At 40.4% G+C, this 15,688-nt stretch overlaps 1 protein-coding gene across 1 annotated transcript in view; it reads right to left on the bottom strand.

Moving 5' to 3' along the window:
* Nucleotides 1-15,688, bottom strand: part of ITPR1 (inositol 1,4,5-trisphosphate receptor type 1) — a 315,422-nt gene that overhangs the window by 112,075 nt on the left and 187,659 nt on the right. The window contains exons 37-38 of the mRNA XM_063115344.1: nt 12,433-12,581; nt 11,387-11,498 (exon numbers count right to left, since the gene is read on the bottom strand). Of these exons, the coding sequence (XP_062971414.1) occupies nt 11,387-11,498; nt 12,433-12,581 (261 nt within the window). The remainder of the gene's footprint in view (nt 1-11,386; nt 11,499-12,432; nt 12,582-15,688) is intronic.

The following is a 15,688-nucleotide window of genomic DNA, read 5'->3' as shown; positions in this document are numbered from 1 at the left end:
TCCAGGAGTTCATTTTTAACTAATCCCTTACATGCTATATGCTTTAGGCTAAAGAATTAAAATTGTGTAAACATCTTTGCTATCCGCCCTTAGTGCAAAAAGGGCACATGAGAAAAAGCAGAAGGAAAGCAACTGCCCATGCATTTTAGAGCAGCCAGAGTGTAGACAGAAAAAGTATTATCTTCTCCTATTTGCATCGGTCACACTGCCACTAACACATCCTATATACTGATCCTGTATGATTTACCACAGAAACCCACGGGGCTACTTTCTTGCCAACCAAAACAGCAGCCAAGGGAAATAAAGAAGATGAAACTGGAACTGGTGTGTCCTTTTTAAAATTTTCTTGCCTGTGCTCTCTTTGTTCAGAGAAGCATCCTGAATTGTTTTAGAACGGCCAGAGGTAGTATATATGTTTTTTTTTAATCACTCAGACAGCAGGGATTTCTGATATGTTTTATAATTGTACTGACACACTCTTTCCTCCTTAAACTGTTGTCATACTTGTTTTAAAATTATTTATTTATTTTTAAGCAGCTGGCTAAAATTACTTTAATTTTTAAGTCAAAAATTAAATATAAATTAATAACCTTCCCCCCCCCCCTTGAAAATTTCATGAAGCTGTTTGAGACAACAGAAGATGACCTGTAGCTTCAGGAATCACGAACCAGAAGGACAAATTTTTAATGCTATCCATTTATGGAACACAACGGAAAAGCCAAAAGCACTGGACGGACATCATGTGATCATGGCTCACCCAGGGTTGGGCTCTCTGAGTGACCCTGGGCTAATCACCAAACCTCTCTGGGCTTTTACCTCCTGACATGCTCAACGAGTTCAAGGAAACAAGAGCAGATATTCTTTAGGATTCATTCCAGCTAAATTATTAAGTAATGCTTGGTATATTTGCAGTAAACTTCATTTCATAATATCTAACAGGGAAGTTCCCTAAATAATACAAACTGCTAGGTCATAAAACGTTTCTAGGCATGGAAAAGGCCAGACCATACCTAATATATAATCTAGTAAAAAAAAACCAACAGCCTATATTAGAGCTTCTTCCTATGAGGATGTTAGCTATGTTTCCTCAAGCATGAGGTTATTTTATGGCAGTAAGCTGTAATTTTTGATAAATATAAGCATACTAATAAGCTATGCATATTTGAATAGGACAATGACTACATAAATATATAATATCCAAAGCAAAAGATAATGCTTAATAAATGAATACAGTCTGATTTTTATTATCAAAGTTATTATGATATATATATATTTTTTTTAAATGAAAGGTACAGCCCTCAATGAATACATGTTAAGGGAGAATGTTTGGAGATTATGGGCATGTCTGAATTTCCCAAGTTTTGTATTTCCCCTCCTTGGTCCCAGGATCAGTCACTACATTCAGGTACTGACACCTCCAATCACAGGGCATCTCTCAAATGAACAGGTGATTGACAATGATCTGATGTTGTCTAGTTTTGAACATGGAAACCAACTATTGCTCCCTGTTGCCTCCCCATGTCCATTCTGATCTTAAGTCTTCCTACCATTTTTAGACAATGACAGCAAAATCTAACATAATAGAAGAAACATTCCAAATGATAGCTTTGAAATAGAAATTCAAAGTGCATCTCAAGTCACTAAATCCTAAGTGTCCTTCCTGGATGAGGCCACTAATCGGGGCATCATCCCTATGGTACTTGAGCAGTCACTGGCTGTATACATATAAGACAATGATATACTCGCTTTCAACACATAATGTACCAAACATTTTATCAAGGGATGAACTTCTGCTAGAAATGAAGGAAAATATACTTTGTCATTCCTAAATTAAAAGAAGCCTACAGACTTCCTAGGGTCACTATTTCTGATAACCTCCCACTTCCATGCCATCCATCTTTCCATCCATCTATCTCATGTGTGTCTATTACAGGCCAGTACAGAGCACGGCCTGTAAACACCCTTTGTTTTCTACTGCCCTCATCAGGACTCCCTCTACTACTCCTAAGCTTCTAGAATTTTCTTTTGAAATTGAGAATTTTTTTATGGAGCAGTTTAGGAGAAATTGAACACAAGTCAAAAAATATGACTGTATTACAGAGCTATTTATCAGCACGTCGAAGGGAATTTACGATCTCCAACCCCTTATAACATCAGAGCAGGGAAACAGACAGAGATGGGCTTGCATGTATGTTGCTGGGCCCTGTCCATCAGCCTTTGAAAATTCACAAGAAGAGAACAGAAAGCTTTCAAAACTTTTGAGCTAAAATAGAAGTTATTTAGCATTTTAGCAGAACAATTTGAAATCTTCATATCTGCTGACACAATTCCCTTTACTAACTGTATAAGTACTTGTTTTTAGAAACAAAAATAAGTAAAAATTAGTTCCAACAATGTAGTTTCACCTAGATATCATAGAACAACTTCATCACAACTCAAGAGCAAAGTTTTTAAAAACACATTCTGACATGAATAAATGATACAACATCAGTCATTACGGAATAATCTCAACGTTAAAAAAATAAATAAAATAAAACCCTCCAAAGACTCTGCAAGCGCTTCTGTATACTCTGAGTCGAGCTTGCTCTGTGGTTGCCAGTGTCTAACAGTAAACAGCCCCACTGCATTTATTGGCAATTACTGCTGAAGGTCACACATCAGCAGTGAGCCTAAATTCCAGGAAAAAAAGCAGCTCTTATGTAACTGCCGCCTGAATGTTGGCAGGTGCCCAACCCAGCAGTTCAAAGCAATGTAAAAAAGTAGGACATCTCCACCCTGCGTTAGGCGTCATGAGAACGCCCCCTGAAGGTGAAATGTAATCATTCTTGTGTTTCTTTTCTTCCCCTGAATTTTATGCAGTGACCTGTCAGTGGCATCTCCTGCCTGCATGGAAGCTCGAAGTGGGAGAAGTTGAGACTCAACACAGGCAGGCCGCAGCCGCCTGAAAAACTGGCAATGTCAGTCTGGCTTTCTTGGTGCAATGCAGGATGGCAAATTTGCTAGCTGACACCAGGGGCTCTGGAGGTTCCCTGGTTCCAGTGACAGTGATTCAGTGGGGATCGCATCTCAAATACATAGAAATGGACACATCCACTGAGCTACAGCACACACTTTGTAAACACACCAATCCTTTCCAAAGACGCATATATGAAAACGAGATGGACCACTGTTCTGCTCACCACCTCTGCCTGAAGTTTGGTATCTCATCAGAATCATGGCACTTTATGGTTTAGAAAAGCGACATGATCACTACTCACCTGTTGTTACCTGACCTCTTAAGCTGTCACCTGACTCCCACTGCTTAGGCAGAAGTCCCTAGAGTACACGTTCTCATGCCCCATGTATTTCTCCTTGCTAACATTTCTCATGCTTGATAGCTGTCATTTTACATGAATTTGTATGTATCATTTTTCATCTGTCCCTCAAAACTATAAACTCCAGAATGACAAACACTAGTGCCTGTTTGGGGCACCACTATATCCAAATCCCCCACCACCTTGCCTGGAATATAACAGGCACTTGAAAATTAGTCATATAAATAAACGTCTTTAACATCAGCCAGTGTCTGTTTTAAGTTAAGAATGGGTAGACGAGGGTACTTTCTGGGGTGATGGAAACATTTGATATCTTGATTTGGGTTGTGCATACGGATGTAACAATTCATCAAGCTACACACTTAATGTGCCAGGGAGATGGGAGACGCTGGTGCAAACAGTTTCCTTTTCTCCACCTTATCTGTCCCCCAACCCCTGATGGAAAAGGTAAAACTGGGGGGTAACAACAGAGACTGCCTCTTTATCTGCCAAAAACAAAAATAAAAACCAAAAGCCCTCTTCTTGGTTTCAAAGGAAATTTGATTCTAGAAGACGGCTGGACAGGCCCCACACCATGCACTTTCCTTGCAGGGAGTCTCCGACTCTGTCCTCGTTTCACCCTGCCCTCTCAGAGCACTGACGGGGACTCAGGAGTTGTGTTTTTTCCAGTCGTTCACTGAACATCTCTCTTGAGATGCCCACCTGGCCTTTATCATCAAAGGGCAGTAGCCCTTGCTTGATCAGGGGATCATGGGTCCCAGACAAGCCTTATGCTGTCTCGGGGGCTATTTCCCACCCTGGTTAGAATCTGGGACATCGGCTTGCAGGTTAGATGTGAGGCCTCGCCCCAGTCCTGGGCTGGCATGAACTCTTATTAATCTCCTGCAGAATTCCAGCTGTGGGCTGCAGGTTTCCAGGATCACACACTGGCAGAAGCGCTGGTGGCGGAGAAACCACAGAAGCCATAGCAGTTTCCAGAATATCATCAATGATAAAGGCCTATCTGACATCTCTGCTTATAGGGCCAGATCCAACAGCCTGAAGGACTGGGGACAGGGTGTTGGTGTCCCTGGGCTCTGATGGTTGCCAAGGGTAACAACGCAGAAGGGATCCACAGTTGCTTCCTCAGGGAATTTTCAAAGAATCCAAGTGGCTGCCAGAACATTCTTCCTTTATAAACAGACAGTATTCTATTTCCTAGAGTATAATTATAAACACACCTGCTCCAACTGTGGAATCTTTCCATAAGCGAGCAATAAACTCTCAGCCAGGAGACCCAAGTTCTATCTTGAGCAAGCAAACACATCAAGTGATTACTATGGTGCAAAACAGTATATTAATAACACTGCACACTCCGATTAGGGAAAGTTTTCCCTTCCCAACTTAAATTGCACTTAAGCAAGTAGAAACTCAACCTCAATATTTCAGAGGAAAAATTTAAATCAGCGAGGCATTTACAACTCTAGGTAATAACAAGAGTATCGAGGAGTGTCAGCATGCAAATTCAGCATAGGATATTTTTCTAGCATACAAATAACCTGGAAGAGGGAAAGCTAAACAGGAAATGGCAAAAATCTCTGTAGTTAAAGCAATTAATTCAGCTGCTGCATCCCCTTTTGTTTTTCTCACCTTCTATTTGTCCCAGAAGGCATAGCCTCCTCACCTGTTCACGTCTGATTAATATGAGGAAAAGTCTGTGCTTACAGAATCTACTGTGGTAGAACAGTAAGGAGCCGAGCCAGCTACAGGCTAGGACTAGTTTAGCTCCTCTTCTAGCTGTGTGAACTAAGGCCAGTCATTTAAACTCTCTGAGCTCCATTCCTGAGGCAACCAGACCAAAGAGAATCACCCATGTTGCTTTCAGTTTTACATCTGCGATTCAAATCCTCCTTATTTGCATTCCTTAGTATTTCTGAAATTATGGCATATTAATCAGAGTAGATGTTATAGCAGACAACATGTCCTAGTTGGTAGCTCTATCCCAAAATAAGGCATTAATTGGCCTACCAACTATTGGGAACAGATATCCAAAGCAGACGAGAAAAATGATTTCAAAAAGTCAAATACAATTTTACTCCCATGTGCTCAATTATACCCTCTCGATTACATAAATTCTCCAAGTCAATTTTTTCTGGTACCATTTACCTAGAATATATCACAGCCTAAAAATATGGCAAGGAATGTTGAAAAATATGCACAAAACAAAAAATATTTAAGAGGCCTTAAGTCCCAAACAAAATGACTACTCCTCAGTCTCCACAGTAATTCTGGGTAAGTGAAACTAATTTGATACCTAAGTACAGAACCTATTGGATGACATTTCAATTTCTGGATCTACAGGAAGTTTTCCTAAAAGAGAAACCATGGATATAGGACATTCCTAATCCTGTAGTGAGCCTGCAGCTGGAAAGTCTCAAATAGCAGTTTGAAATTCATACTGCGCTTTGAAAAATTTTATATGACCCCTCACACTCAATACTTTTCAACACATAGACCAAAAGAGTAGTGGGGTTTTTCTTTTACTACTTTCAAACTATACCAATGCAATTGTATCTTTTTGCATCAGATGCTTTATATACAGATAGAAAAGCTGTGTCAACACCAAAATTGAGTTTTAGAGATATGTTAATGGCCAATGTCAACCATAAATTCAGTTGAGAGTCTAGACAGTGAATGACTGAAATCTTATCACAGTTCAGAAAATCTTCATCTAGACTCAGATGGGATCTCTGAGGATGAATGGCAAACAAACTCATGGGAAATGTGAACACAGACACGAGGGGCTCCACTCAGTTCCAGAAGGCACACTCCACACAGTCAGATACCAGACACTGTACAGACCAGAGGACAGGTCACAGGACTCATGGGAAAAGTATCACAGAAACACTACCATGGGACATTAAAAAAAAAAAAAAAGACAACCAAACAACAAAATTAGGACCTCTGCATTATCCAATTCATCAATGGAAATTAGCTGGAAAAGAAAAAAAGGGGGGAGAGAAAGAAGGAAACGTTAGGAAAGGCAATACAAGCCAAATACATGTTAGAAACTTTGCAAATGTACTGTTACTGCTGACTTCACCTTAAAGCATTGTTAGCTGTGGCCCTCTTAAGTGGTTGTGGCATTCTGAATACGGCCACAGCTCACAGTGGCATTTGCTCTGGAAGAAAACGGGAGGGATGCTGCCACACTTTATCCACACACGAGGCACCAAACCTCATGGGTCACTTATCTAAGTATCACAGAGCCTTGTGTTTGCTTGCAGACATGAGAACTGGAACTGAGCCGGGAGCGAGGGCAAACTCCCCAAACAATGTTTTCTTAGAAGAGGGTGGAAAAGAGTAGAGCAAAAGACGAGAGGAGGATGAACTCAGCTTAGAAGAAAATTCCTTCTATAGATTCATTTTATGATTCCATAGGGGTCAGGAGCCCAAACTGCAGTTGGGCTGGACAGAACCAGCTTTAATGTCAGCAGGAAAGAAGACCAACATATGCCAAGGCTGGTAATGTTGATGATTAAAGAAAGCAACATTTCCCCTAGGATGATGAGTGCCGACTCAAGTGATATTAGTAACACGGGAAGTAAAAACAAAACACAAGAGAATTATCACAATTATGTTTGTTTAAGGATAGAGGGTTGAACTTCAGCTGATTTTTATTACGCTTCGTTAATATTTAGATATTTAGTACATTTTGCAAATTTAAGTTCCTGTTAGAAACACAGATAGCCAGAAATGCTAATCCTTTAATTCACCTAGGGCAAAGCGGCTTTGGTAATTAACAGGGGACTGACAATTTTTATGAAATGAAAACCCAGACATTACCTGAGGTTAAATACTCTCTAGTACTAAAACAGCTACTACTATTCAGAAGGGAAAATGGATTTTAAATAAATTCTGAGATACCCTTTTACATTTGTTCCTGGCCTCTGAATTTCTTTCCAGAGCTCTTTGACTAATAACTTAAGTCAACAGCAGCTTAATAAAAAAACCTACAGTAAACTACAGAGTAGCCAATACATAAAATAACTATGCTCCTTTTTCAAGCAGGGTGCAGAGGCTTGAAGACTTTCTATGAGTTACAGAGAGATTCTGATTAAATTTTAGAGATGTTTAGCTACGGGAGGTTATTTTTTTAAAAAACAAGGACACGGTTTAAGCTGTAGATTAAAATCAGTGTTTACGAGACATTGCACACACAAAGTCCTGATATAATTTTTAAGTTTATTAACTTTGAATCCATAGGATAGAAAGACACTAAAAGCATCATACAAAAAATGTATTTTAGTGATCATTTACATTATTTATATTTACCACTCTCTGAGAAGACTATGCATTGCTGCCCCTTTGCAACATAGAGTCATTATAGTTAAAAGTGATCATGACTAAAACTTTATGACTGTCTTCTCCAACCAGCCCTGAAATATTTCATCATATGTGATCATTCTTAGATGGGCACTTTTGGGGCATTGGACCAAGACAAGTGCACCAATGACTTGCTACTCACTAATCTCTTTCATATGGGACCTGATCAAAACTAAAGGTTTTGGATGACCATGGGACAATCACAATTTGTACAGTCACTAAGTATCAATTGGAGACTGTCTTCAACTGGGTAAAAAAAAAAAAAAAAAATCAGACCTTAGCTGAACCGTAGATATTTAAGTTCACTACATCTAGTGCTGTTAGGGCCACTACCTACCCCATGTCATTTACATAATTGTGTATCATAATGGAAACAAATGTTAAACCTGCAGGTTCACTTCAAAACACTCAAATAGTGTCAATCTGTTCACTTACGACACAGTGGTAAAGAGCTGGGACTCTGGATTCAGACTGTGTCTGGGTTTGAATTCCTGGCTCCTTTGTTATTAGCTGTGTGACCCTAGGCAAGTGTTTGAATTTCTCTGAGCTAATGTTTTCTTCGTCATGTAAAATAGTTCATAACAGTAGTGATAGCTATCTCTGTGACCAATCTTAGATAAGCTGGCATATAACAAGAGGTCAATAAATATTAATCACTGTTATTTAAGATATACTGTAGGAAATTAGTCGGTATATATAACATTTAAAAAGTGTAAGTCAGTCTTACAGTGATTCTGTTGTGTTTTAGTCTGTTTGGTAACATGGGTGACAGTTCTTGATGGTCTTTTTATTCAGGCAAGTAGACCAACATGAATCAGATATTAAAGAATGATTCAACTTTCTCTTTCATCTGTGACCTTGACTAAATCCCAAAGTTGCATGAAAATGTAGAGATGGATAAAGGCACTTAAGTTTCATCATCTTTAAGGATTATACCTTAGGGAAAAAAAAAAAAGAGAGAAAAAACATGGCCCATACACCGTGGACACCACCTGGGGAGGCTGGAAAAGACACTGCAGTGGGATGTGAGAAACCCAGACTCCAGTCTTGATCCTGCTACGGACTTTCCATGTGACCTTGGGCAGTCGCTGCAGCTCTCAGCTCCAGCCTCCTCGTGTGCAGAGGGAGGGTTGGGTGAGGCGTGCCAGAGGCCCCTCAAGATCAGATTTGACATTGTGCAGATTCAGGACAGGGCAGGGAAGCAGAAGAATTTTACATATCCCCAGGAAGGTGTTAGTCATGGAACAAGTCCCACGTAAGAGGCGACTAATAGGAAAACTGAGATGGGAGGAGGAAAGCAGCCTCAGCACTCGCCCTGGTGTCCTCGGCACCCGGGCCAAAGAATACCTCATTTATTGTATCGGCTAAAGCCAACTGGTTTGCCTGAGAAAGGTTAGTTCTCTGGCTGTGGGTCACTTCCACCCTGGAAAAAATTGACCTGAGCTGTGCGTCACACTCTTTAGTCAAATGGGGATAGCAGGAAAACCATCAAAAGCATCTTCATGAAGCAAAGTTAATACCAACTACCTGATTTGGAGAAACAGACATACTTTAGTGTGCCTCTCTCTCTCTTTTTAAAGTTCAATCAATGTGAATGGTTAAGTAGCATTTCCCAACAGTCAAAGCACTAGGCCAACAGCATTGCGAGTACGTGCTGTAGGTTTTTGAGCTGCTGACTAAAATGGGTTTCTAGAATGTCTTCCTCGGTTTTATGGCATTTCCCACACTTGTTTATAGTATTTTCACTTCCGTGAAGGGGGATGACAGCCACAACCAGACTGGAAATAAATGTCATCTTTCTTCCAAGCCTCTCTGCTTGGGTGTGACTATGTTCTTCACCAGCTGAAAAGGGATTTGAGCTAGGGCCCAAGAACCTCTTCTAAACCCTGATAATTTACACTTGCAGAGTGGTCTCCATCCTCTTTCCTCTAAACCCCAGGCTCTGTCACAGTCTGTGAGGTTTACGATAGGCCACGTCACAGCATTCCAAATGTGGCGTCCCCCCCAGCCGGTGCTGAGGTTCTCCCAGTTGGCACTAGCGGGTGGGCAGGGGCCGGGCAGCAGGCCTGCCACATAGTCCCAAAGGCCCCAACGTAATTATCTGCCAAGCAACAGAAACTCAGTGAACTCCCAATACTTTTGCTTCCCATGTTATGAAAAGAAAACTGAAGGCAAATGCACGTATAATCACAACCACTCTCATTCTCTAGAGCGGACATCAAAGTTTACTTTCAGTACCTCATTTATAGAAAGGAACTGATACTCCAAATAAGAGATAACTGTGGTCTTCAATTTGAAAACCAAGTTTTATGCTCCACAGACACAAATATATTCACATAGTTAGTTAAGGCTCCTCCAGTAGATTTGATCTTATTATGGAATGAGAGCTTCTATAACTACAATCATATTTTAAAAACATGTCTGAAAGCTCACTTTAAGAAAAACAAAGATCTTGTGAAATAAATGGTTATTATTTATTTGTCTGGTAAGTGTATCTCTGCCAACAGCCTTTTCTTTTTCCCTTTTTTATTTTAGAGCAAGACCTACTAGATGCCTAGATAGGTGTATATATGAACAGAACATCTTACCATTTCTCACCTTTACCAGGGTTCTTTGCTTCTTTTATTTACATTTATAAACCCTTGTCTGGCAGGTTTCCTCCACAGAATTCCTACTGAGTTACAGAAACCTATTTTCTAGTTAGTCAACATTTAATCACCTTTTAATTTATATATTTTTAAAAATTTAGAGTGACATTTAAAAGCTTTAGGATGTGGGGACAGGGGAGAATGTATATTGCAACAGAGACTGTGTACTTTATTCTTTTCTTTTTCTTATCCAAGGACTCTCACTCATAAAGTTGCTCTAATGTTAACGAGCGCTATCACTTAGGTTAGAAAGCAAGATTCCTGAAGACTTATACTTGTAATGCTTTGACTGTCACCATCCATTTGGACAAGGCAGGCTGTGATTTGATTATCACAAATGGTCATTGATATCAGTGTATTTACTCAGAAATTTTTGCTACAATGGCCAGCAGACAATTAGTGAATGTTATCACCTTCAAATGAAAACTGGTGAGGTTTCAACTTATACCCATGATTTTTTTGCTGGAGCTGGAAGAAGACACAGGGGGATTGTTTTTGTCCCACTTTGCCCAACACCCGAGGTGGGAGGAATGGTCTGGGCATGTCCTTGCTCACGGCACATACTAAGAAGTATCAGGTTGTGGGAACTGTCCATTTCACAATGTCAATCAGAAATGGTGATGTTTCCCTGCATTAATTCCAGTTAGAACTGGAGGGAGTGCCTTGAAGTACTGGAAGGATTGATAACATCTCACCAGAAAGCAGGTAAACCCGTAGGTATGCTTCACCGGAACCCCAAACTCAGGAATGCATACTTTAATACACAAGAGGCATTGATTAACTTCTCGCTGGGAATTTAAATAGATGAAAAATCATGTTACTAGTACTTCTCCAACATTAGATTATGTGGCAATCAGCCCGTAGGAGACAGCTAAGTATATCTGACTTTTAAAGGAGATAGTCATATGATCTAGCTTCCGCTAGGGACAGGATAAACAGCTTTAAAAAATGTTAGCTCCTTAGTAATGCCTGAACTGAGGTGGATTTCTAAAGAACCCCCCACCCGCACTTCCATTTAGTAGTCAGACATGGTTTTAACATGAAAATAAAAAGCAGTACCTTTTCTCCATAGCCTCTGTCTTTGGTCATCATTTCCCTGAGGGTCTGCAGGACTTTAATGCAGAGTTTCTCCTCATTCTCCTCTAACAGCTGTTTAGTGTGCTTTATTAACCTAAATGGGGGGAAAACCATGGATTATGTCCCTGAAACTACCTTTAAATTAAAAACACGTCACAAGCAACTTATTGTAACTAGTCAGTTAATGAACAATATTTATTGAGGGCTCCCAGGTGATACACTCCAGGGCATTCACTGCGCGAACAGCCAGTCAGCAACCGTGTCTCGATAGCACCACCTGCTGGTCAGTAACAGCAAACAGGCTCCGGGACAAGAGTGGGCCCATACAATGGAGAGATTATATGGAGACGCAAAACTAGACAGAGGTCCACTCAAACCTGCTCGTTTAGAAAGTGTGCTATTTATCCACAGAGGATTGCCAGTAAAATGGCTAAAATATGCCAATAGTGCGAGAAAACCTCATGAGGCCAATGGCTGGGACAAACACACACTGTTCCCTTATCCACCGTCTTGTCTATAGAGGGGCCCAGAAAAGTAAGAAACTTATAGGTAGAGCCCACCCCTGAGCTAAACAAACAACTAACCTTAGGATGGAAATCAAAGTTTTTTTCAGATTATGCCCCAAGGCATAAATTAAGAAACTACAAAATTGTTAGGAAAAGATCATGAGGTCATGATAGGTCCAGGATTTTTGAGGGTTGAAGGCTCATGACTTTATCTCTGCACCACAGCACATGGTAGATACTCTGCAAACACTTGTTGAATGGAAAACAAATTAACAGGCATGCAGTTAAAATGAGAAATTCTCACCAAAAAGAAAAAAAAGAAAAGAAAAAACAAAACAGTGTCAGTTAAGTAAGATTTAATTGACAAACTTACTTTGGGAAGGTCAGAACAGGGCTTTAGCACATGACCTTGCATTCATCAAAGTTAAAAACCAGGACAACGTCTCCTTCTTCAGGAACAAATGCTTTGTCTGGTCATCAGGGTTCTGGCAACTGACCACCCCAGAGAGAGAGGCCGCTTACTTGCAAATGAAACCGCCACTTTCACATTTTCTTCTGGCATCTGTGTTCTCTGGGAAAAGCAGCTCAGGTCTGTGAAGAACATCCACGAGCACAGATAACTCTGCCTGTACCAGGGGCCGGAGACGGTCCTCCAGCGCCGAGACGATGTCCTGGAACGGAAGCACAGCCTTGGTCGACAGCTCAGGCGGAGGCTGACCTCAGGAGGGTAAGAACACTGATTTCTGCCCTAAAACCTGATGCACAGGCTATGCTAGCTTAGAGTAACTTTAGTACTGTCTGGCATTTATCTCAAATGATTAGACACTGACCAATAGTTACCTGAAGCATTAGGCCCTGATGCAGAAAACAAAGTAAAAACAAGTCAACATTCCCACCACCCCTTCTTTTAAGATGGCCTTATGCTACTCAAGGGATCATTCCATATATTTAAAAATATAACGCAAAACATACATTTAACAACATGGAAAGATGTCTACAATATGAGTGTAAAAATGGTCAAACAATAGCATGGACTCTGTGATCCTATTTTTACAGATATCAATATCTAAAGGATCAACACGAAATATTATTAAAACCTCACTACTGATTTTCTCTGGGTGGTGGGATTACAGGCGATTCTAAATTTCTTCTATATATCAATATTTGTCAGTGTTGTCTAATTATTTTCAATGAGCATGAATTATTCACACAATAAAAAGTCATATAAACATGAGAACACAAATGAATGAACATGCTGTATCAACATGCTAAATACATGTACCCTGATAGCATGATGGTCTTCAAATGCAAAACACATAGCTGTAGGAAAGGAAAACAGAGAGAAGTTGAAAGAGCAGCAAAACTAACACAACAAACACCATTTAAAGGCAAATGATAGAAAACAGATGAGAAATTATCTTCAAAAGATGCTAAATCCTGCTCTATGGCTTGGTGACTTAGAACCCTACAAGAGGCATGCTGTCTAGGTCAGGGGCAGAACACAGCACCTTGGATAATACAGGAGGGCCTCCTTAACCAAGGACATATGCATGGGAAAAGCATTCACCTCTACTGGGGACCCAACTGGGGTCAAGAAAGAATTGATCTCTTGTCCAGAGACTTCAACTAAATGACATGAAGATAATTTTATCCTATTTTTAACAAAATATGGGTGATAACTATAATCACTCAAAAAATGTTTAGGATGCATAAAGAATACATGAATGAATCAAATTATTTCTTTTGGGGAGCACTGTTCCCAACTACATTGTAAGATAGTACCTTGCAACATCCCAATAATTTCTAATGACCAATCACAGCACAATCCATGACAGAGTCATTTTTGCAAAATTCTCTGAGGGTCTCATCAATTTCCTCAATAATTTCCCCTTTAGAAGTACCCTGTCAATTTCTTCTTCTTCAACAGTTACTGGTCCTAACTGGCAAATCTTTGTCTACAGCATTTGCATGGTATTGAAGTAGTTCTTTAACGTCACATTCATGTACTTCATGAAATCCTGCATCTTTTGCAAAGCTGGAGCTTTACATGGCAATTGATTTTCACCGTATTGTCAAATGTATACCATTCGGCAATCAGGAAGAGACCAGCAAAGACGGTGAAGTAATGGGAAGGGAAAGACACCAGTGTTAAGGGAGAAGATGTCTAAATGGGGATTAATTATATAAGTGGTCAGTTTGCGAGTGAATGTTCTTATATTAAGACAGCAATGTCATAATTACAGGGACTCAGGCACTAAATAATTGAATAACAAGGATCCCTTAAGCCATTGGCCAAGTATTTATAACAGGCATCACCTACTTACGTATTATATTTCATTCCCCAAGAACATGCATGATAAATCTAAGAAGAGTACAAGAAACTGGTGTGTTTGCAGGTAATATATTCAGTTTGAACAGGCAAGAAAATACTGTGTGTTCACAGAGTTATGAGTCTATAATATCAATCCCCTTTCTAAAAGCGCTGTGGGGTCAGGAAGCACTCCATTAGGAATCAAGTTACTATTGTGTGGTTCTATCATGATAAAGGCTGGAATTCTTACCTTGACCCGGGAAGCCCTGCCAACCTGCCCAGCTCCCTGGGCTGCAGCCACACTAACCTTCCTGTGGCCTTTGAATGCACCATATTCTTTTCTGTGTAATGGTCTCTGCACAGGCTATTACCCTCTCTCCCATTCTTTACATCCTACTGCTCCTTCTGATCTTGGTTCAAATGTTACTTCTTCAGCAAAGTCTTCCTTGACCCCTAGTTCCAGGCAAAATTAGGTTCCTTATCAGAGTTTTTCAAGCACTACTCACTTCTCTTCTGCAGCATTCATCCCTCTTGCCATTCCATGTTTTCTGTGTGGTCGGCTAATTAATATCTGTCTCCCTTCTAAAACTTGAACTAATTTGTCCTTAGGTAAGTTGTGTAAACTCACAGAAACTCGGTTACTTCACCTAATGACAGTGATTACTATTATACTCACAGCAGTAAAAACAATAGTGGTAACAATGATAACAGCAGCTCTTAATGGAGCACTCACTACCTTCCAGAACTGTCCTATGTGCTTAACGTGTATTGTATTTTTCAAAGATGGCCATCACAATATATCCTATCTCTCACATTCTTCCCACAATGTGATACTGACATCCCTCCCACTGAATGGTGGTCTACATTCCCTCCGTTTGAGTGGTGGTCTATATTCCTTCCCATTGAACAGTGGTCTATATTCCCTTCCTTTGAATTTGAGTGGACCTTTGAGACTGCTTTGACCAACACAGTACAACAGAAGCGATGCTATGTGACTTCTGAAGCTAGATCATGAAGGCAAGGCAGCTTTCACTTGTCTCTCTCTCAAGATGCTCATCCTGGGACCCAGCTGTCACGATGTGAGGAAGCTCAGGCCACATGGGGAGGTTACATGTAGATAGATACGTCAGTCAGTAACTCCAGCTGAGGTCCCGGCTGACAACCAGCATCAACTGCCAAACATGTGGGCAGGCAAGGTTGCAGCGTGAGTCCAACCACAGCCACCAGCAGACTGCAATCTCACCAGACACCCCAAGCAAGAAGCACCTTGCTGAGCTCAGTCAATCCACAGGACAGTAAAAGAGAATAAAGTAACTGTTGCTGTGATTTGTTCCACAGGACATGAATAACTGGGACGTGTTATCAACATTTAATCCACACATCAACCCCATCAGGTAGGTGTTACTATTATCCTGTTTTACAAATTGGGAAACTGACGCACAGAGAAGTAAAGTAACGTTCCCAAGG

The sequence above is a fragment of the Cynocephalus volans genome, chromosome 11 (genome assembly GCF_027409185.1).
Source record: "Cynocephalus volans isolate mCynVol1 chromosome 11, mCynVol1.pri, whole genome shotgun sequence".
Lineage (NCBI taxonomy): Eukaryota > Metazoa > Chordata > Mammalia > Dermoptera > Cynocephalidae > Cynocephalus > Cynocephalus volans.
This window is presented reverse-complemented; position numbering and strand designations above follow the sequence as displayed.